Source organism: Ursus arctos, chromosome X (assembly GCF_023065955.2).
Source record: "Ursus arctos isolate Adak ecotype North America chromosome X, UrsArc2.0, whole genome shotgun sequence".
Taxonomy (NCBI): domain Eukaryota; kingdom Metazoa; phylum Chordata; class Mammalia; order Carnivora; family Ursidae; genus Ursus; species Ursus arctos.
The window spans coordinates 40,915,596-40,936,711 of record NC_079873.1 but is presented as its reverse complement, the minus strand read 5'-3'; the positions used below and the strand labels follow the sequence as shown (position 1 = coordinate 40,936,711).

Here is a 21,116-nt window from a genome sequence, read left to right as displayed (position 1 = left end):
AGAAAACAGTTTGGCAGTATCTTAAGTTAAACGGATATATGATCCAGCCATTCTACTCCTGGGGATTTACCTAAAAGAAATGAAAGAATGTATCTACACAAAGACTTGTATATGAATGTTCATAGTAGCTTTATTTGTTGTCTTAGTCATCTTAGGCTGCTATAACATAATAGTATAGAGTAGGTGTCTTAAACAACAGACATTTATTTCTCGAAGTTCTGGAGGCTGTGAAGTCCAAGATCAAGGTGCTAGCCATTTTGGTTCCTGGTAAAGTCTCTCTTCCTGGCTTGCAAATGTCCACCGTCTACGTATATCTTCACATGGAGGTGGGGAGAGAGAGAAAGGCTCTTTCCCTCTTAAAACGCCTCAGTCCTATGGGTTTAGAATCTTACTGTTATGACATCATTTAACCTTAATTACCTCCTAAAGACTATCTCCAGATAGAGTCACATTGGGGGTTAAGGCTTCAACATATGAATGTTGGGGCAATAGAATTCAGCCCACAGTGTTCATTAATAGCCAAATAATAAAAACAACCCAAATATCCATCAACAGGTGAATGGATCAAGAAACTGTGTAATAGGGGCGCCTGGGTGGCTCAGTCGTTGAGCATCTGCCTTCAGCTCAGGGCGTGATCCCGGGGTCCTGGGATCGAGCCCCACATCGGGCTCCCTGCTCTGCTGGGAGCCTGCTTCTTCCTCTCCCACTCCCCCTGCTTGTGTTCACTCTCTTGCTGGCTGTCTCTCTGTCAAATAAATAAATAAGTTTTAAAAAAAGAAACTGTGTAATATTCATGCAGTGGAATACTACTCTGCAATAAAATGGAATGAAAAATTTGGACAGATCTGTTAAAATCAAAAACAAACGGAGTCCAAACTAAAAAATTTCCTGAGGAGACAAAACCAGTTCGGACATATAAACAAAGTTTAATTTAGCTTATTTTGCAAGGCTAACTTGACCTGGGTCATTTCTTGCTTAGGCCTCTGGAAATCATAAACAAAACTTAAACAGTTTCCCAAGGTTGATATGAAGTAACCACTGACCAATTCCCTATCATTGAAGAAAATTCTAATATTATAACCAATCACTGTGAAGAATAAACAGTCACCACTTTCTCACTGTATAAACTGCTTAACAATACACCCCTGAACTTCATCCCATGTTTTGGTTTGAACGCTCCTGGTCAGCAAACTATTTTCTTGATGTGTGCACAATAAACTTTTAACTAATTACTGATTGATTGGTTTTACTTCTGCTATTTCTGAGCTTTTGACAGATCTCAAAATAACCATGCTTAGTGAAAGAAGCCAGGGGCGCCTGGGTGACTCCTTTGGTTAAGCGTCTGCTTTCAGCTCAGGTCATGCTCCCAGGGTCCTGGGATCAAGCCCCACATCAGGCTCCCTCTCAGTTGGGAGCCTGCTTCTCCCTCTCCCTCTGCCTGCCACTCCCCCTGCTTGTGCTCTCTCTCTCTGTCAAATAAATAAATAAAATCTTTAAAAAAAGAAGCCAGACCTGCTCCCCCAAAAGAGTACATACTATATGATTCCATTCATATAGAAATCTAGATGTCACATATATGTGGGATCTAAAAAACAAAACAAATGAACAACCACAAAAGCAGAAACAGACCCATAAATACAGAGAACAAACTGGTGGTTGCGAGACAGGAAGGGGTCGGGGGTGGGGAAAATGAGTGCAGGAGAGTGGTAGGTACAGGCTTCCAGCTATGGAACAAAGTCATGGGGTGAAAGGCACAGCATAGGGAATCTAGTCAGTGGTATTGTAATAGTGTTGTATGCTGACAGATGGGAGCTACACTGGTGGTGAGGATTCACTATGTTGTGTGCCTGAAATTAATGTAACATTGCGTGTCAACTTCGATTTTATTTATTTATTTATTTAAAAGATTTTATTTATTTATTTGACAGAGAGAGAGAGAGAAAGAGAGGGAGAGGGAGAGCACAAGCAGGGGGAGCAGCAGAGGGAGAGGGAGAAGCAGACTTCTGGCAGAGCAGGGAGAAGGATATGGGGCTCAATCCCAGGATCCTGAGATCATGACCTGAGCCAAAGGCAGATGCTTAACCCACTGAGCCACCCAGGTGCCCCTCAACTTCAATTTTAAACATCTAGAAACATGCAAACTAATGTGCAGTGATAGAATAAATCAGTGGCTGGTGAGAGCAGGACACAGAAGAGAGGAATTACGCAGCAGGAGGATAACTTTTGGCAGCCAGAATTATGTTTCCTATCTTGACTGTAATGATAGTTAAAAACCTCAGATTTTGTCAAACCTCAACCCACTAAAAAAAAAGAAGGCTTGATTAAATTTTTAAGAATCATGGAACACTACATCAAAAGCTAATGATGTACTGTATGGTGACTAACATATAATAATAATAATAATAATAATAATAATAATAATAATAATAATATAATAATAATAATAATAATAATAATAATAATAAATTGGGTAGGGCTATGAGAAGAACTGACTTAAATCCATGAATGAGGTGAGGTGAAAAGGGGCAACAGGTTTATATTCCTGAATGGACAAGGCTAAGGCATTGGTTTAAACCCACATTGGAGTGGGACTGAGAGAGAGGTTGGCTCTGTCCACTCTGATAGTAATCAATATAAAGATAAACACAAGGGCTGCTACCACATAGCTTGGCTGGTCCCAATGCATGTGATTTGGAAGCTTTATCCCTAAATCCTTGAAAATTTTACAATGCACACCTCATTACCATCACTTCCCAGAGGGTACACTGAGGCTCCAGATGAATTGGTGGCTAAGGTTCCACCCCCTGTACGAGGGTCGGCCTTCTGTCTGGACCTCCTCACCCTCAACCATGCCAACAACCTCAGCGACCTAAGAACTGTTGCTTCAACCCAATCCTTGCCCCTGTCTCCAGATTTGTGACCCTGCTGGCTTCAGCTCTTAGTGAACCCCAACCCACCATCCAGGGTCCCCACTACTACAATTCCTCCCTGAGGCATCCTTGGACACCCCATTTTTTCCATAGTACACCAAGACTGAGCATCTCCCAGTCTGGAAGCTATCCCCATTTCTAGACCCTGGAACCCTCATCCACTTGGCAAGTTCTCTGATCCATTTCCAAAGCACTGAGGCCGCCAACGTCTGGAAGCCTCCCCGCACCATCTCCCCATCCTGACCTTTCAACAGTACACAAAGCCTGCAAAACCTTTCATGCACCAATCTACAGAGCCTCAAACTCCCTTTCCCCAGAATGTAAGTACACCTCTATCCCGATCACCAGTTCCCAGAGCCTTGAGCCCCAGATCGGAAGCTATTGCTATCCATCTTCAGCGCTCCAGGTCTCAACTAGAACAGGGAAAGGCAGTGAATGAGGTCTAGTGTATTCCCCCTCCGGACAAGGTCAGGTCAGAGGTGGGAGGGCCAAGAGATTGCAGGAGGAAGGGAAGCAGGGACCATTCATCCCCTCTCACCTATGACAACACCGGGCCCCCGAAAGGTGGACGAGAGAGGCTGCCCAGCCACCCAGAATGGTCCACAGGGAAAGTGTCCACAGTGTCCATAGTGAAACAGTCACAGCCCCAGTGAATGTTGGGGGTAAGCCGCCTGAGGCCCAAGCTGTTGTTGGCTGGCTGTGGGGCCCTGGACAGGTAGGTGTGTGAGCCCCTGTGGCCCCAGTTTCTTCCTCCACAAAGCGGTGGTCACAGGCTGTCTCTCACTGCACCCCATTCCTCCTCCCACTACAGTAGCATTGTGCCCAAGTGCTCCCCCCTGCAGACCTCGGTCTCCAGGCCACCCCCCACTTTTAGTACCTAAGAGGGGCCTCATTTCTCCCCTCTCATTAGCTGGCGACCCCTCCCACCCAGGGGCCTTGAAAGCCTCCTCAAGTTCAGACCCCTACCAGCCCCTCCACTCTCCAAGGCACCTGCCCTTCCCGGCTTTTGGAGTCCCCCAACCCTATCATGCTCAGGGCCCCAAACCCTCCCATGCTCCCCAAGGCTCCAAGCACCCGCCCCCACTCCCGCCCGGTCCAACAGACTCTTCTACTTCCCAAGTAGGAAGCCTTGACCGCAAATTTGCTGAGTGCCCGCCCTACTATGAGCAAAGCTCTGTTGGAGGCTGCAGAATTCCCTGGTAAACGTGGGCTCCACTTCTGCACCCCCGTTTTTAGTTGTCAGAGCTCGGGCGGGACCCTTAACTTCTCTGGGCCTCGACTTCCCCTTCTCGCTCGCTCGTGGGCTCGTGGGCTCACCACCCCTCCTGGGTGGAAAAAGGAGCCCAGCCCAGGCTCCTGGGCTAGCAGAGTCTGGCGCCTGAGGCAGAGCGAGGCCCAGCGCTCGCGCTGGCTGCCACAGCCAGGCCTGTTTGCCGGCGGCCAGGTAGGTCACCGCGCGGGTCCGGGCGCCAGGCACGGGAGCGGCCGGCCCCAGCCGCATCCAGGCCGGGGCGGGCCGCCAGGTGAGCGCGCCCAGGCGCTGAAAACGCGTCGCTGGCGGAGTCCACCCGGCGGACTTCGGGTCATGGAGCCGCGCGCGGGGGGCGCCACGGACCCCAGAGGGAGCAGAGGAGGTACGGGGGAGGGTGGGGAGGGACTGGGTGCGTCCCTGCCACCCCTCGCCCCACCTGTCCGCTCCTCACCTTTTCCTTAGACAGGTGGTAAACAAAGCAGCCCTGGCGCCCAAGTGGCGGGCGGGCGCCAGGCGGCCGGGGTTGGGCTCTAGGTCCCCGACCGGCACCTGCACCCGCACCCGCACCCGCACCGCGGGGGTGCGCACCAGACCCGCGGGCTCTCAGGAGTCTCCGGGGCGTTGTGCCAGAGGGGTCTGCCCGGGGTCACTGGAGACACCTAGTCACTGGGGGCTGTAGTGAATGGCGGGGCGGGGTGTTAGGCGGGGGCCTCTGAGGATATATGGAGGGGCAGTTGGGGCTACGTGGGCCATCAGGGTTGCCTAGGATGTCTGGAAGGGGAATCGGGGGTGCCCGGGCCACAGCGGGGGCAGGCCGTCTTCTGTCGGGACATCTGGGAGAATCGGGGTCCCCTCGCTACTGTGCCGGACGTTTGGAATCTGGAGTTACGAAGGGGTAGTCGGAGACCTCCAGAGATAGTCCCAGGGTGTTGGGAAGTGTCCAGGAATATTTCGGTCAGATAGCTCTCTCCAGGGAACTAGTGGGGGCAAGCGGGGGTCCACGGGCAGGCCCGCGATGGTCGGGGGTTGCGGGAGAGGGGCAGTGGGCGACCTCCGGAACTATCGAGGGAGTGGTCGGGGGGCTCCGAAGATCTTGAGGGGCATTCTAGGTCTTTGGACGTCGGGGAGCGTGGGGGTTCGCCGAGGCTCGGGCGGGTGCTGACCTGTTCTTTGCACCCGCGCAGGCCGGGACCCTCCCCTGCCCGCGGGCCCCAGAGCCCGGCAGCTCCTGGCGCGGCTGAACGCGCGCCCCCTGGCGGCCCGAGCTGCGGCCGACGTGGCGGCGCTGGTACGGCGGACGGGCGCCACATTGCGCCTGCGCCCCAAGGCCGGTGCGTGTCGGGGGGCGGGGCGGGGCGGGGGCCTCCCGGGGGGCGGGGCCTGAGTGGACGGACCGGGGATTTGTTGGTTACTCCCCTGGGTGGGGCCAATGGGTGTGAGTGGCGGCGGGGCGGGGCGGGGCTCGGAGGGAGCGTCGAGGGGGCGGAGCCTTGGCGTTATCCTAGAATATTCCACCAGGAGGTGACCCTGGGAAAGTTACTGAGGTAGGTAGGTGAATGTTGCATGGTTAGTTGTGCGTGCGGGGCTGGATGGTTATCCCTGTCAGTGGGGGCTTCGCCTGCCATTTCTGAGCAGGTGGGGCCTGGAGAGTGTTGGGGGCGGACAGTTGGCTGAGGGGCGGGCCTGGAAAGAAGTGCACTCTAGGGGGTGTTGCCTGCAAACGCCAGGGGGCGGGATCGAAATGTCAGGAATGGGTTGAAGTTTCTAGGCCAGTTAGAGGGCGGAGCCTGAAAAGTTCGGGAGCCCAGTCTTGGAGTTGCACCCCCAGGGAGGGCCTAAGGGTGTAGTATGAGGAGCGGGATCTTCGCGCTGTTAGAGGACTATAGGAAAGTCTGGAGGTGTATTTAAATAGCCGGGCCCAGGATTAGTTAAGAAGGTGTATCGGGTAATTATTCATGTGAGCGACACCTGAAGAATTGCTTGATGGGGCACTGCCTAGGTAATTAAATTGTAGTCGAGGCTGGATGTGAGTTGGAAGAGACGAGGGTAGAATGTAAATTTAGGGGGTTGCGCCTGTGTTAGGAAAGTCACTAACAGCTTTCTTAGCCTCTTCCTTACAGCAGGCTTTAGCGTGCTGTAATTGTAAGGACAATTATGTGTTGAAAAGTCAGTCACTTGTCTCAAGACCCTTTTGCCTCTCACACAGAATTCCTAGTGTGCCAAATACAGAAAAATGTGAAAAACCTGGGGATTCTTTTGGGGAGCTTGAACAGTCCGTGGCGCTGGAGACTTCCTTAATGAATCTTGGGGGCACAGATTGGGGGAGAGGGTGGCAGAGGAGGATGGGAGCTGCAGGGGAGTAATCAACAGGGCCAGGCTGAGACTCCAGCACAGGCCCTTAGTCAATATTGTATGTCTCTTCACTTACTTAACGTCTTTTTAAATTTTTTTCAACAATGTTTTGTAGTGTTCACGGTACAATTTTTACAGTTCTTTTTTTTTAAATCTCTTCCTGAGTATCTTATTATTTTGAGGCTACTGTAAATGAAATTGTTTTCTTAATTTCGTCTTTATTTTGTCTGTAGAAACACAATGGATTTTTGTATATTGATCTGTAACCTTGCCAAGCTTATTAGTTCTAATAACCACTAAGATGCAAAAAATCAACTAAATGTGAAGATTTAATTGGTTTTATTAATCAACTCATGAATTGGTGAGTGTCCTACCTAACAGGTAGAGAGGAGGTCTGAGAAGAGGTATACAAAATTGCAGGGTTTTTTTAAATTTTATTTTTATTTTTTTATTATTATTTTTTAAGATTTTATTTATTTATTTGACAGAGAGAGACAGCCAGAGAGAGAGGGAACACAAGCAGGGGGAGTGGGAGAGGAAGAAGCAGGCTCCTAGCGTGGAGAAGCCTGATGTGGGGCTCGATCCCAGAACGCTGGGATCACACCCTGAGCCGAAGGCAGATGCTTAAGGACTGCACCACCCATGCGCCCCTGCAGGGTTTTTTTTTTTTAATATTTGTTTATTCATTTTAGGGAGAGAGAGAGAGAGAGCGCGTGAGAGCGGTCGCGAGCAGGGGGAGAGGCAGAGGGAGAAAGAAGGAAGCAGACTCCCCACTGAACGTGGAGTCAGATCCAGGGTTCCATCTCAGGACCCTGAGATTATGACCTGAGCCAAATTGAAAGTCCGATGCTTAAGCAACTGAGCCATCCAGGCACTCCCAAAATGGAAGGTTTTTCTATGAAGGAAGATGGGGCAAGAAATTATTAGCAAAAGAAAAGAAAGTACTGTTTCAGGCAAGGTCACATCCCCTTATGGGGAAAGGTAGGGTAAGGGGGTTCTTACCATCCAGATTATCTGATCTTGCTTTGGGAAATGAGAGGGCCCCATGTGAGAGATTACCTCTTTGGTGCAGACCAGAAAATTCCAGATTAATTGGTTTAAAATTTCACTCCCAAAGAGGTTGAAATTGCATTTCTGGGTTTGCTGTCACTCCACCTTGGGCCTATGGCTTTCTTTTTAACCCTTCCAAGAATTCCAAAGGAATTATACCAAAATTCTGATTTGCTTCCAATAATAAAACAAAGGAGTACTCACCAAGCAAACCAGTACTCACTAAGAGAAATGAGTACTGACCCCCCCCCCACAAAAAAAGTCTTTAAACAGATCCTGAATAAAGTCAGAAAGCTCGGGGCGCCTGGGTGGTGCAGTCGTTAAGCGTCTGCCTTCGGCTCAGGGCGTGATCCCAGAGTCCTGGGATCGAGCCCCACATCAGGCTCATCCCCTGGGAGCCTGTTTCTTCCTCTCCTGCTCCCCCTGCCTGTGTTCCCTCTCTCACTGGCTGTCTCTCTCTGTCAAATAAATAAATAAAATCTTTAAAAAAAAAAGTCAGAAAGCTCAATCAAAGGGAGGGAGTTGAGAATCCTAAAGGAGACTCACCAAACCGGAAGTAGACCATGACTCAAAGAAGTGAGTAGTGCAAGGGGCTCCATGTGGGTACCTCAGTTGAATCCCTGGATCATCATTCTTGGGGGTCGTGTCCTTTGGATCTCACTTCTGACTCCAAGGAATAGCGACCTAAATAAAGACGTAACCTTAGGTACGCTCACAATGATGAGTTTATTTGGGAATAGCAGAGGAATTGGAATTTGGGACTCATCTGTAGCTTGCTACAGTTTGGGTGTCCAGAATGGCAATTTCTCTGCTATTCCCAAATAAACTCATCTTTTTGAGCTTGCCTCAGTTTGCTTCTTTATTTAGATTGACGTTTATAAAAGCTGCTTTGTAGTCTTTATCTGCTAGGTATCTTTAAGGATGCTCAGGGCCTCTAAGCCTGGAAACATGGCCACAAGATTGATTATTGTGCTTCCTGTTTTCAAGACCGTGCTCTGACCCACCATATTATTCTACTTTCCAAACATTGTGACTATGTCCCACTTTCATTTAAGTGTATTTTTAGCTTCACATTTAAAGGTTCTGGTATATATGTTCCATCCCAGGAATGTGCTATAATTCATTTATCCTGTCCCCTTCTCTTGTTCATTTAAGTGGTCTTCAGTGTTTTGCTATAAGAAATAATACTATGATGAATCTCATATAAAAATCTTTTTGGGGGGACGCCTGGATGGCTCTGTCGGTTAAGCTTTTGCCTTTGGCTTAGGTCATGATCCCAGAGTACTGGGATTGAGTCCCGAGTCTGGCTCCTTGCTCAGCAGGGAGCCTGCTTCTCCCTCTGCCTGCTGCTCCCCCTGCTTCTGCTCTCTCTCTCTGATAAATAAATAAAAATCTTAAAAAAAATACTAGAACTTCTATTTAAAAAAATATTTTGGGGGGCACCTGGGTGGCTCAGTTGGTTAAGCAGCTGACTCTTGATTTCAGCCCAGGTCAAAATCTGGGGGTCAGGGGATTGAGTCCCATGTCAGGCTCCCTAGTTGATGAGGAGTCTGCTAGAGATTCTCTCTCTCTCCCTCTCCCCTTTTCCTACCTCTCTAAAATAAATAAATCTTAAAAAATATATATTTTTGTGGGGCGCCTGGCTGGCTCATTCAGAGAAGCATGCAACTCCTGATCTCAGGGTGGTGAGTTCGAACCCCATGTTTGGTGTAGAGATTTCTTTCTTTCTTTTTTTTTTTTTTTAAAGATTTTATTTATTTATTCAACAGAGATAGAGACAGCCAGCGAGAGAGAGAACACAAGCAGGGGGAGTGGGAGAGGAAGAAGCAGGCTCATAGCGGAAGAGCCTGATGTGGGGCTCGATCCCGGATCTCCGGGATCACGCCCTGAGCCGAAGGCAGGCGCTTAACCGCTGTGCCACCCAGGCGCCCCTCTTTTTTTTTTTTTTTAAGATTTAATTTTTTTATTTTTAAAGAAGATTTTATTTATTTATTTATTTATTTAGGGAGTGCACAAGCTGGGGGAGCGGCTGAGAGAGAGAGAGAGAATCCCAAGCAGACTGCACACTGGAGTGAGGAGCCCATGCGGAGCTCAGTCTCACAACCCTGAGATCAAACCCCAAGCCGAAATCAAGAGCCAAATGCTCAGCCAACTAACTAAACCACTCAGGTGCCCCTAAAGATTTTATTTTTTTAATTTTTTAAAAAAGATTTTATTTCTTTATTTGACACAGGGAGAGAGAGTACAGGCCAGGGAGCAGGAGAGGGAGAAGCAGGCTCCCAGGGAGCCCGACGTGGGGCTCAATCCCAGGACCCTGGGATCATGACCTGGGCTGAAAGCAGCTGCTTAACCGACTGAGCCACCCAGGCACCCCAAGATTTTATTTTTTTCAGTAATCTCTACACCCATCGTGGGCTCGAACTCACCACTCCTGAGATCAAGAGTCTCATGCTCCTCCAACTGAGCCAGCCAGGCGCCCCGAGTATAGAGATTTCTTAAATAAACAAAAAAAAATATTTTCACGCATCTTTAATGATTTCCTTGGGATGAATTTTTGGCAGATTTCTGGTATTCTTTCTGGTAACTATTTAGGTAACAATCTTCTAATTTACAAGCTCTTAATGATGTAGGCAGGCTAGGTCTGAGAACCCAGAGGGGATCCCATAGGACCAGCCAAGAGAGTCCCTGGCTTCACACAGGATAGAAATCAAATGTGAGCCAAGAAGAAGTAAGAGCAGAGTTTATTGAAGATATTAGAGAGAGTGCAGATACAGAGTGTCTGGGAAACTCAGAAAGGAAAGGAAAGTGTCTTGTTTTTGTTTGGGTCTGGGACTTTTATTGAGGATTGTGGTCTGATGTAAGTGTCCTCTCAGGCACCCAGAAACTGGTCAGAACAAGAAGGGTCCAGGTGTCCTCCATAAGTCACTAACTCCTTGGAGCTAGGGGGTCTTGGCATCAAGATGTCTTGCTCCGGTGGTCTGGAATATACACGTGACAGCCTCACCTAGTCATTCCTTAGAAGTTATCTATTGTGCTGGAAGACTCCAAAGAAATCATTCAATCCTTGATCCTTACAAAGAGAACATACAGTATTTGTATTATAAGGAATGTGTAAGGCAGGTGTGCTGGTCCTAGCAAGAATAGAAGCAGGAAAAGGGGCAAAAACGCAATCCTTCAAAAAACAGCCCTTCTTGGGACCCTTTCATTTTCCCTATCTCTTTATGGTCCTACACCAGAAGAATCTGTCCCATTAATCTTTCAAAGCCTTAGAACCTCACTCTCACAACATATTTAATGTTGGTAATAGCAGCAGAAATAGTTAGGGATCCCTGGAAAAAGAAAGATGAAGCATAGCTTTCTTGACATGAAAAAAGTCATTTTAGGCCCCTGATCATCTTGTAATCTATGCCTGACCAGCACTACTTACCCAAAGCGCATTTCTTGCAGAACTTCCTGAGATGTGTTGAAATTGCAGAATAGACCTCAGTAGGTAATGATTTGAAGGAAACAAAAGAATGTGAGAACAAAGAGACAGTATCAGGCCAGGAGATAGCCTAAGCATACCAGGGACAATAAATCAGTGATAAAACTCCCAGTGCTGATTCAAAAGTAAAGATTGACAATATTCTTGAGTCATCTTTGCAGGATTTGAGCCCCTTTGAGCACTCAAATACTGGACCAACTGGAGCCAGAGAATCGATGATGCTGACCCTTGCCAGCTCTCATGTCTTCAATTAACTTGAGACCTGGGCTCAATCCCCTTAAGATGACTTTTGCCCCAATTCCATGCTGAATTCCCTATTTTGCAAGCCCCTCCATGAATATATATGCGCCTTTAGCTTAAAACTTACCCGCTTTTCTTGTTGAAGGAGACACTGCTTTAGGAAATATCTCCAGTATTCTCCTTCACTTGTTGGAAGTAAAACCCTGTCTTTTCCTATTCATTGTTTGGATGTGTCTTGGCTCCATATCCATCAAGAGGCGAACCCAGTTTTGGGTAACAGTAGGAGCTACAGTTTACCCTTGAGCAACATGGGTTTGAACTGCATGGGTCCATTTATACCAGGATTTTCCCCAATAAATACAGTATAGTACTATAAATGTATTTTCTCTTCCTTATAATTTTCTTTTTTAAAAAAGATTTTATTTATTTATTTATTTATTTATTTATTTATTTAAGAGAGAACACGACTGGGGGGGGGCAGGGGAGAGGGAGAAGCAGACTCCCCGCTGAGCAGGGAGCTCAATGTGGGGCTTGATCCCAGAACCCTGGGATCATGACCTGAGCTGAAGGCAGCCACTCAACCCACTGACCCACCCAGGCGCCCTCAGCTCATGTCTTGATCTCAGGGTTGTGAGTTCAGGCCCTACCTTGGGCTCCACGCTGGGCATGGAGCCTACTTAAAAATAAAACAAAAACAAAAAACCACAAAAAACAAAAATAATACTACATGTAAGAAACGAAATATATGTTAATCTACTGTTTATATCATTAAGTTTTGCAGTCAACAGTAGGGTGTTAGTAGTTAAGTTTTTGGGAAGTCAAAAGTTACGGGCAAATTTTCAACTGTGGGGGCGGGGGATCGGTCCCCCACCCCCTGCATTGTTCAAGGTTCAACTGTGTGTGTGTGTATGTGTATGTGTATATGGTATCTGTTTAAGTGTTATTGTTCCCCCTGGACTACCAGCCTCTAGAAAGGAGAATGTCTATTTTATTACTATTTGAATCCAGAGCTGGTTGTGTATTAAATCTGGCATCGGTAGGCACCATTTAAATGTCTATTTGTTATTGTACACAACTGGCACTCACAGGTTTTTTTCTTAATGATGTATTTTATCTACATTTCCCATACCAGTAGGGCACAGTAACGTGCACACAGTAGGTTATTAATAAATACTTGTCAACCTCCTATAGGAAGGAACGAATACCTGGCAAGAATGACTCGACTTCAGCCACACCTACCTAACCCAAGAACTACATTTCCCTTTATGCTTGGCGCGACACACTCCTATGAAGTAAAAAGAGCGACAATTACTTCTTAAGGCTCACCTTTTTCCCCTTCGCCTGCCGGTGCCGCAGTGTTGTATGGGTAAGGTAGTTCTAGCGCTCGTCGTCTGGACTCTGACAAACTGAGCCCAAACTAAACTTCCCAGCAAGCAGCGCACTCGCCTGGGAAAGAGGGGCAAGATGGCGGATGCCGAAGAGGGTGCTTTGCGGCCGGCGGGAGCCTCCGCTGCCCCAATTTCATTCAGCTTCAGTCGCACATCCGCCCGGAGACGGCTGGCGGACCCGGGAGACGACGCGGGTGCGGCTCCAGAGGAGAAGGATTTCTTAAAGAGCGTGGAAGGGAGGGAGCTGCAAAGGTGAAGCGCCGGGTCTTTCATCCCTTGGAATTCGGTTCGGTGGGTGCAAGTGGGAGGGTGGAATCTGAGTCGATTGTCTTGATGGCAGTGGTTTGGAACGCCTGAGGCACAGCCTGGGGAAATTCGCGGAGGCGAGAAGGCGGGAGCGTGTAACAGGAGAGGTGGGGAAATTGGGCCTGACAGCTGTGGCGTTTGAGAAAAGAGGATGTATTCTTAAGAGGGTGTGTTTTTAGGACTTGAGGCACCCTGAGGTATGTGCCTTCTTTGAGAAGGAAAGGAGTGAAGAATGACAGGACCCCTAGTGTCTCAGCTGAAGCGGTGGAGCTTCTCTAGTATGGGGAATGGGGTGGAGTGGCAGATTCAGGTTGGGGGAGGCCATCATCAATTTAATTCAGAAAGGAGAGTCAGAGGGAGAGGCTTCCAGAAGAAAATCAACCATCTGGGAGATTGATATGGACCCTGGTTCTGGGGAGAGTCTGGGCTGAAGATGGTGATTTGTGAGTTATCGTGAAGGCCATGGAAGTGGTCTTGGGATGAGCAGAGGGTCCAGGACTGAAGGCTGATTCCTCAAAGGCACTGACTTTATTTAAATAGAGTTGGGGGTGAGGGAGAGAATCTAAATGTTTTCTCTGAAGGGAGGAGTGTGGCTCAGAACCCACTGACCATGCTACTCTCCCAACTTCACGCCTCTGTGTCCACATCAGTGTGAAGCCCTCAGAAACCCCCAAGGAATTCGTCATCCCTTTGATCCAGAATGGCCATCGCAGGCAGCCACCAACCCAGGCTCTTGGGCCATCCACAAATACTGATGCCTTGATGGATGGAGTGCTGTCCCAGGCTGTGAAGGAGCTCATTGAGGGTGAGTGATCCCCTCTTTGCCTTGCCCCAGTGAAGGAAGAGGGGGGAGGAAAATGGAAGGATAGGGTGGGACCTCATTGCTCCCTCCCATTCTTCCTTAGACTCCAAGAAGTCCCTGGAGGAGAAAGAGAATTCGGGTGTCGACCCCACGCTTGCTATCCCCATGATCCAGAAAGGATGCATCCCTAACGGGGAAGGGGCAGACAGCGAACCCCGGGCCGAGACAGTGAGCTGGCCCCTAACTCCTCCTACTACCCCAGCCTCTCTTTGCCTTGTCTGCCAGGCTTGCCTCTCTGCACACAGCAGGGAAAGTCTGTGTGTGTACTAGAGGCCTGCTGCCTATCCATTTCTCCTTCTGTCCTTTTTTGGAAGCCTTAACAAATGAATCGAGATACTGAGGTGTGGAAAACACTTGCATTCTGGGATTATCTGAGCAAGATGAGGCGCAAAGGAATAGGAAACTCAAAGATCCTGAGAGTAGACCCAGCCTGGAGTGTTTGAGGAACACCAAGGAGTGGAATGAGTAAAGGGGAGGAGGAAGAGATGAAGTCAGAAGTGGCAGGGGCTAAACTAAGCAGGGCCTTGTGGACCGTGGTGAGGACTTTGGCTTTTACCCTGAATGACATGAGAGCCGTGAGAGGGTTCTGAGCAGAGAGGGACCAAGACTTAAGATTTGACAGGATCTCTCTGGTTGCTGAGAGCAGAGCACAGTAGTAAGCAAAGGCAGAAGCAAGGAGACCAGTAGCACAGGCTGGAAATGATGGCCACTCAGACCAGAGTGGCAGGAGTGGGGTCTGGAAGGACAGGTCGGGTTTAGTGAGTGAGGGAAGAGCAGGGTGAGGATTAATGGCAGCAACACCTTGAGCAGTGACACGGTGGCAGGGAGTCAGTGTGGTGTGGGTCCATCAGTGAAGCAGCCTGAGTGTGTCTGGAGTGAGTATAAAGAATTGGGGGGGGAAGGAATTGAGGGAGTGAGAATGGGAAGTGATAGATAACAGGGGAAGTAAGGGTTGTGTCTACAGAAGCAACCAAGTCTGTCTTTCATACCCATAGACCCCACTTTCACCGCTTTGTTCACAATTTTTTAGCAATGCTTTTTTGGGGCCTAGTTCTACAGCCCCAGACCATCCTCTCTTTCAACTGAACTGTTCTCGTTGGCCTTCACCTGTCTTCTGGTTTCTTTCATTTTAAAAAAAGGCCTTCACTTCACTTTCCATCCTGTTCCCGCTTTGGTCTCATTTCTCTCATTTCCTTTCCTTCCCCAGCCTTCAACATCTTAACGGATCAGAGTTCCATCCATCCTTCCTCTCACTTAGCCTAAAAACCTTAGAGTCACTCTTAACTCCCGTCTTTGTTTCATACCTTATATAGAGTCTTTCGGGAAAATCCTGTCATCTCCCTTTGCAGAGTATATCCAGAATCTGACCACTTTTCACCAGCACCTACCTACCACTCTGGTGTGAGCCACCAGCATCTCTCATCTGGACTGTTGCAGAAACTTTCCTCCCCGGTCCCCCTTGTGATGGCCGCCCTCCTGCGGCTCCAGCCCAGACCTCCTGATTAATCTCTCACTGCGCCTCTCTGCCTTCACATGTTTTTCAGTCAGGTCGACTTTCATGATGCTCTTCCCACATACCAGACTTGTCCTGCCTCAGGGCCTTTGCTCTTACTGTTCTCTCTGCTTGGGCTACCCATGCTTCTCACATCCTCATGGCTCCCTCTGTCATCTCTTTCTGCTCTCTGCTCAGATATCAACTCAGTGATATTCCCTTCTCCATCTCCCTGCATCCTGCTGATTTGCTTTATTTTTCTTCATGTAACTTACCACTACCTGACAGACCATGTTTTATGTATTTTTTTTTAATTCTGTGCTTCTACAACTAGAATGTCAGCCCTACAGGGCAGGGTCAGGGGTTTTTGTCTGTTTTGGCTACTGGTTTACCCTTATCACCTAGGTCAGTACCTGGCACAGAGTAGGTGCTTTATAATTATTTGTTGAAGGACACCGTGGAGGAGTAAAGTGAGGGACATCAAGAGGAAATCAAAACTAACCTTGGGCTTACTGGAAAAGAAGCACCAAGGGTCACCCATTGGGTGTTAGTAAGCATGCTTCCGGGGGCCCACCATAGGCCAAGCCTGACCATCCTTTCTCTGCCTGAACCTGTAGGTGCCAGAGGAAGCTGATTACGAGGCAGTCCCCGTAGAGGCCTATGGGCTGGCCATGTTACGAGGCATGGGCTGGAAACCTGGCGAGGGCATTGGCCGCACCTTCAATCAGTGAGTTCTAGGGTAGGGGCAGGGGTAGCAGACAGGGCAGTGAACAAGACCCCCACGGGTTACCACCCGTCCAGAACCACCCAGGCAGGGAGAGGGCATGTTACCACCCTGAGTAATTCAGTAAGCCTTTCCACTACTGTTTCACCCTCCTGTTTGCCCTTTGAAACTCTGTAAGGGGATCCCATTTACATATAGGTTACCTTTCTGAGCATCAGCTCCCTCATCTGCGAAATGGGGATAGTGACAATACTGACTTCCCAGGTCTGTTGCAGAATTACGTGAAATTATGCACATAAAGCACTTATAGCAGGCCCTGGCCCCAAATAAACATAGACAAGACATTTGCTGTTATCACACAGGCTTAAGATCCCTTCTCAGTTCTCAACTCCAAAGAATTCTGAAAACCAAACATTTTTTTCATAAACCACTTAGTAGCCAAACATGACCTGAATTGACGCAGAGCATATTATAGTTGGTTTCTTCTGCTTGGTGTGCCTATTTGTATGATTTCCCCTGTATTGATGGGGTATTTGATGACAGAGATCTGCCTCAGATCTCACTGTAGGTAATATGTAATAGATGGTACACCTGGTGTGTTATTAGGTTGGACCAAATGAAATTGCTATTTCTATAGATTAAAAACTGTCCTAATATGAGATTGGGAAGGATATTCTTAAACATGTTGACAGGGTAGGATTTGGGTGGCGGTAGGGGGGACACTGAAGACTTGCATCCCCTGCCCCCCTCCATGCCCCCGGCCCAACAGGCTCATACACTGTGCTCCCTGCAGAGTGGTGAAGCCCCGTGTCAACTCACTGAGGCCGAAGGGGTTAGGGCTGGGCGCCAACCTGAATGAGGTCCAGGCCCTGGTCTCCGCTGGCCCTCACCACCTACCAAAGCCAGATGAGGAGCAAGAGAAGGATAAGGAAGACCAGCCTCAAGGACTGGTGCCTGGAGGGGCTGTGATGGTTCTTTCTGGCCCTCACCGAGGCCTCTATGGGAAGGTAAGGAACCAGGCTATGCCTAGAGCCCAAGACAGGCAGCAGAGAAGATTGATGGGAGGGGTCAGAGGGAGGAAGAACTGGGTTTAGGTTGGAAAGGCTGGGAGTCCTTGTCTTTCAGGCCTGCCTGGCTTGCTGCCTCCTTAGGTACCTCAGAACCACTTGCTGGGTCTTTCTGGGCCTCAGTTTCCAACTGAAAGAGAGAATGCCACATGCCACATGTTCCTGAGGCTTAAATTCTTTAAAATACATCCAAGGCACAGTCTGGTAGGGGAGACACATGGACTAGGCCCAGTCCCAGACCTTGGGCCAGTCTGGTGGGGGAGACACAGGGGTCAGGCCTATTGGAGGTAAGAGTGGACAGCTTGGTCCTGGGAATGTGGGTTTTAGTCCTCTCAGTGCCTGCCTAACTTCTTCCCCCCAACATTTCAGATAGAAGGCCTCGATCCTGACAATGTTCGGGCCATGGTTCGCCTGGCTGTGGGGAACCGCATGGTGACGGTTAGTGAGTACTGCCTGCGGCCTGTCTCCCAGCAGGAGTTTGACAAGAACTCCTTGGGTCTCAGTGAGTGAGCCTCTTACCTTGCTGGGAGAGTTGGAGAAGCATTCCGGGAGGGCAGTAGGGCCTATCTCTGGGGGCGAAGCAGATGTCAGATCTGCAGAGGGGAGGGGCAGCAGTCTGCCTGGCAGGTGTGACTTCTGGTCAGAGGTCAGGAGGGGAGAACGAAGATAAGTGGTTTATTCAGTTTGAAGAAAAATTGATCTAGTTACCCTGGGGCTTTAGCCTCTTTCTGAGAGAGAAAAAACAGGTATGGAAACCTATGCCTATCCTCAGGAGGTCTGTCTGTTCAAGGTGATGAGCCTCTCTTCTTCTAGGGCATGAGGGCAGCTGGGACTAGGCCATGACCAAGGAGGAAGGCATTCTAGGCATGGCAGCAGGGTGGGGGCAGTTTGGCAGATGGGAGATTGGTGCTGACAGAGCTCTCGGATTTCCCTGGCCCACACTAGATGGTTGCCTTGGGTCAGCACCATCAGCACATGCTGGAGTGGCTGAGGAAGGCGTCCTGAAGGAAGCCCCAGCAGTTGAAGGGAACGGGAGAGCATTCTGATGGCACTGCGAAGTTGTGATGGTGGGAGGGCACTGAGGCAGGTGGGAGGTGGCTCGAGGCCAAGGTGTAGCTTGCCAGGTAAGAGAATGGCACACTGAGGCTCCTTTCTGGTTCTCCACACACCCTTGCACAGGCCAGATGAACAAAACTTCCCCAGGGCAACAGAATGGAACAGCTTCGTCATGGAAGGCCCTCCGGGATCAGGACCTCCCCGGCCGGCGGGAGGACTCAGAGAGGAAGCGTAAACACCTTCCCTACCGGTGGGACCCTGGGCATCTGGGATGGGGGGAGAAGGCAAGGTTGTGGGGAGGTTCTAGCAGTCAGGGAAGGCTTCCAGGGCAAGGCAGGCACATAGAAGGAACTAAGGACGGCATTATGAGTGGGTGTCACAGCTGCAAAGGTGGGGTGACCAGAATGTGCATCTGATCAGCTAAGCCCCGCGTTGGCCCCTTTCCACAGACAGGGGGAGCCTGCAGCCAAGAATGAGAAGGCCGGTCCCCGGAGCCAGCACTGGTTGCACAGGGACCTGCGCGTGCGCTTTGTGGACAAGCAGCACAAGGGTGGCCAGTATTATAACACCAAGGTGGGAACCCTGCAGCCTGGTGCCCCCTCCACCCCCAGAGACTAGGCCCCGTAACTCTAACATTCTCATACCCCCTGACCCTCTCCCCAGATGACGATTGAAGATGTCCTCAGCCCAGATACCTGTGTGTGTCGAACAGACGAAGGCCGGATCCTGGAAGGTGAGTCTGAGGGATGACCACTGGGTCGTTGTCATCCTGGAGGCCAAACAGGAAGGCTGTCTTCGACTGAGAGGCTGGCGTGGGCAAAGGCTGGGAGGTTGAGCAGAGTTCAGGTATTTTGCAAGGCCCAGAATCTTCTGACAGAACATGAAGCGCTTCTGTGATGGTGATTATCTGAGCCCCTCTTTCCCCATGGGCAAGTACTGGCATGGAAATGAGCTGTGCCTCTGGGGACTAGACCCTGTACAGATGTGTCCGGAACTCCTCGTGCAGGGCAAGCAGGTGACATGCCCACAGTAAACGGGCTCTGTTGTCATCACCCATCATCTTCATGCATAAGTGCTCCCTTTATTATCATTATTTCTAGGAACTGCTCCTTAGGTGTCCTCACCTGTGAAATGGGGTGGTGGGATCCCCACTTGTCAACAGGGTGCAGGGTGGCTCTGGGGATTACAGGAAAGGCCTTCTGACAGGACCCTGGTGGGCTGGCCCTGGCCGAGGGGGCCTCACTCACTCCCCTTGCCTTGTCTGCAGGTGTGAAGGAAGGCATGCTGGAGACCCTGGTCCCCAAGGTTGAGGGCAACCGGGTGATGGTGGTGCTGGGGCCACAGGCTGGAAGGGTGAGTCCCAGACCTGCGTGGGGTGGGGGGTGCGGGGACATGCAGGGGCTGTCCCGGCATCTGGGTTGGCCTTGCTGACTCTACCCGCCACTACTCCAGGTGGGCCGCCTGCTGGGCCGGGACAGAGAACGGAGCCGGGCTCTGGTGCAGCTGCGGAGAGAGAATCAGCTGGTGGAGCTTCACTATGATGCTGTCTGCCAGTACCTGGGCCCCAGTGACTCAGATGAAGACTGACCTGTGGCCCCGCTCCCATCCTCTCCCCTCGCCCCCCCCCCAGCTGCTGCCAGCTCTGTACAGTGTGAAAAGCCTGTCTTCGCAGAGGTGGGGAGGTCATCATTCCGCCGTCTGCTTGCACTGCAGCTCTAGGACAAGGACAGGGACAAGGCACGAAGTAGATCAGAAGGGAGGCTCGAAACCAAGTATTTTCCAGAAGTTAGTGTGTAATAAAAATCATTTCCCAAACTTAGTAGAATGATGAGATCATAAATGTGTGCTGAGTTGAGTGGAAGTGGGAGCCCATCCAGGCTTCAGCCCCACCGCCGTGCAGGGGCTGACAGACGAGTCAAAGGACCCGCCTGCTCGTGAGCTCATTCTCAGAACACTGAAGCTATGAAGTGTGTCCCTTGAGCAGATACTATGGAGTCTGGAAAGCCGCATCTCTGCCCATCTTTCTGAGTGAGAACCCAGCGGTGGCTCTGCTTTTCCTCTTGGTCCAGATCAGATGTCCAGAGGGTATCTTGAGCCGGTGACGAGAGTCCAGAGGAAAGGGGGGGCTTCTACCCACAAATAGGATGTGTTTGCACTACCTCCCAGAGCAACCAGTTAATTTGGGGGCCCCCGTTTTAGTCCGAAACTTTGGCTTGACGGTAAAAAAAATTTTGTGTGTCCCAGGTAGAATTTCTTTGATTCCTCCAGGTAACTGGACTCTCAAAAAGGTTATTGTCAGACAGTCCTTAAACTTTTTCCTATTTAACGGGCTGAGATAGAAAAGCAGCAAGGGAAGCCAGGGCTTTAAGCACATTTGCTTCTAAATCATCCCCAATCACTAAGTTGTTGATGTAATAAATGGTATTTGAATTAGATCAACACCACTTGTATAAACTCATGACATGTCAGAACATAGCACAGCATTGGAGAATTTTTAAAAAATAATTGAATTATCACATTAAAATTCTTACTTTTTTCTGATTAAATCTTTTAATTTTTTTTAATTGTGGAAGTATAATTGACATACAATGTTATCTAAGTTTCAGGTGTACAGTATAGTGATTTGACAATTCTATACGTTACACCATGCCCACCCCGCAAAGCGTATTCCCCAGACAACGTTATTACAGCATTATTGACTCTCTTCTTCATGGTGTACCTTTCATCTCCCTGACTTATTTATGTATTTATTTTGATAACTGGGAGTTTGTACCTCTTAATCCCCTTCACCTACTTTGCCCTTCCCCCTCCTCTTTGGCAACCATCCCCTAGAGCAGGATAATAGAGCTAAGCTGCTCTCCCTGCCAAGCAGAGGCAGACTGCTGTTTGGATCCAAAATTGAGCAGCTGTAGA

At 49.4% G+C, this 21,116-nt stretch overlaps 1 protein-coding gene across 4 annotated transcripts; it reads left to right on the top strand.

Moving 5' to 3' along the window:
- Positions 1 to 4,306: 4,306 nt before the first annotated feature.
- GPKOW (G-patch domain and KOW motifs) lies at positions 4,307 to 20,749 on the top strand. Of its 4 annotated transcripts, none has more exons than XM_048213599.2 (12): positions 4,307 to 4,374; positions 12,500 to 12,948; positions 13,653 to 13,807; positions 13,908 to 14,032; positions 15,974 to 16,083; positions 16,874 to 17,087; positions 17,517 to 17,649; positions 18,327 to 18,453; positions 18,653 to 18,776; positions 18,867 to 18,936; positions 19,471 to 19,556; positions 19,656 to 20,749. In XM_048213599.2, the coding sequence occupies exons 2-12, from the start codon at positions 12,773 to 12,775 to the stop codon at positions 19,788 to 19,790; spliced, it is 1,455 nt and encodes a 484-aa protein (XP_048069556.1). In that variant the 5' UTR covers positions 4,307 to 4,374; positions 12,500 to 12,772; the 3' UTR covers positions 19,791 to 20,749. The 4 variants fall into 4 exon arrangements, with proteins under 4 accessions (XP_048069556.1, XP_048069553.1, XP_048069554.1 ...); XM_048213596.2 differs by lacking the exon at positions 4,307 to 4,374 and adding an exon at positions 4,423 to 4,564; XM_048213597.2 differs by lacking the exon at positions 4,307 to 4,374 and adding an exon at positions 5,631 to 5,726.
- Positions 20,750 to 21,116: the final 367 nt, after the last annotated feature.

Bases quoted from the DNA above. Each gene is read 5' to 3' on its own strand.
- GPKOW (XM_048213599.2), top strand. From the start codon at position 12,773: ATGGCGGATGCCGAAGAGGGTGCTTTGCGGCCGGCGGGAGCCTCCGCT. The intron at 17,088-17,516 runs GTAAGGAACCAG...CCAACATTTCAG, and splicing joins ACCGAGGCCTCTATGGGAAG to ATAGAAGGCCTCGATCCTGA. The intron at 18,777-18,866 runs GTGGGAACCCTG...CCCTCTCCCCAG, and splicing joins GCCAGTATTATAACACCAAG to ATGACGATTGAAGATGTCCT.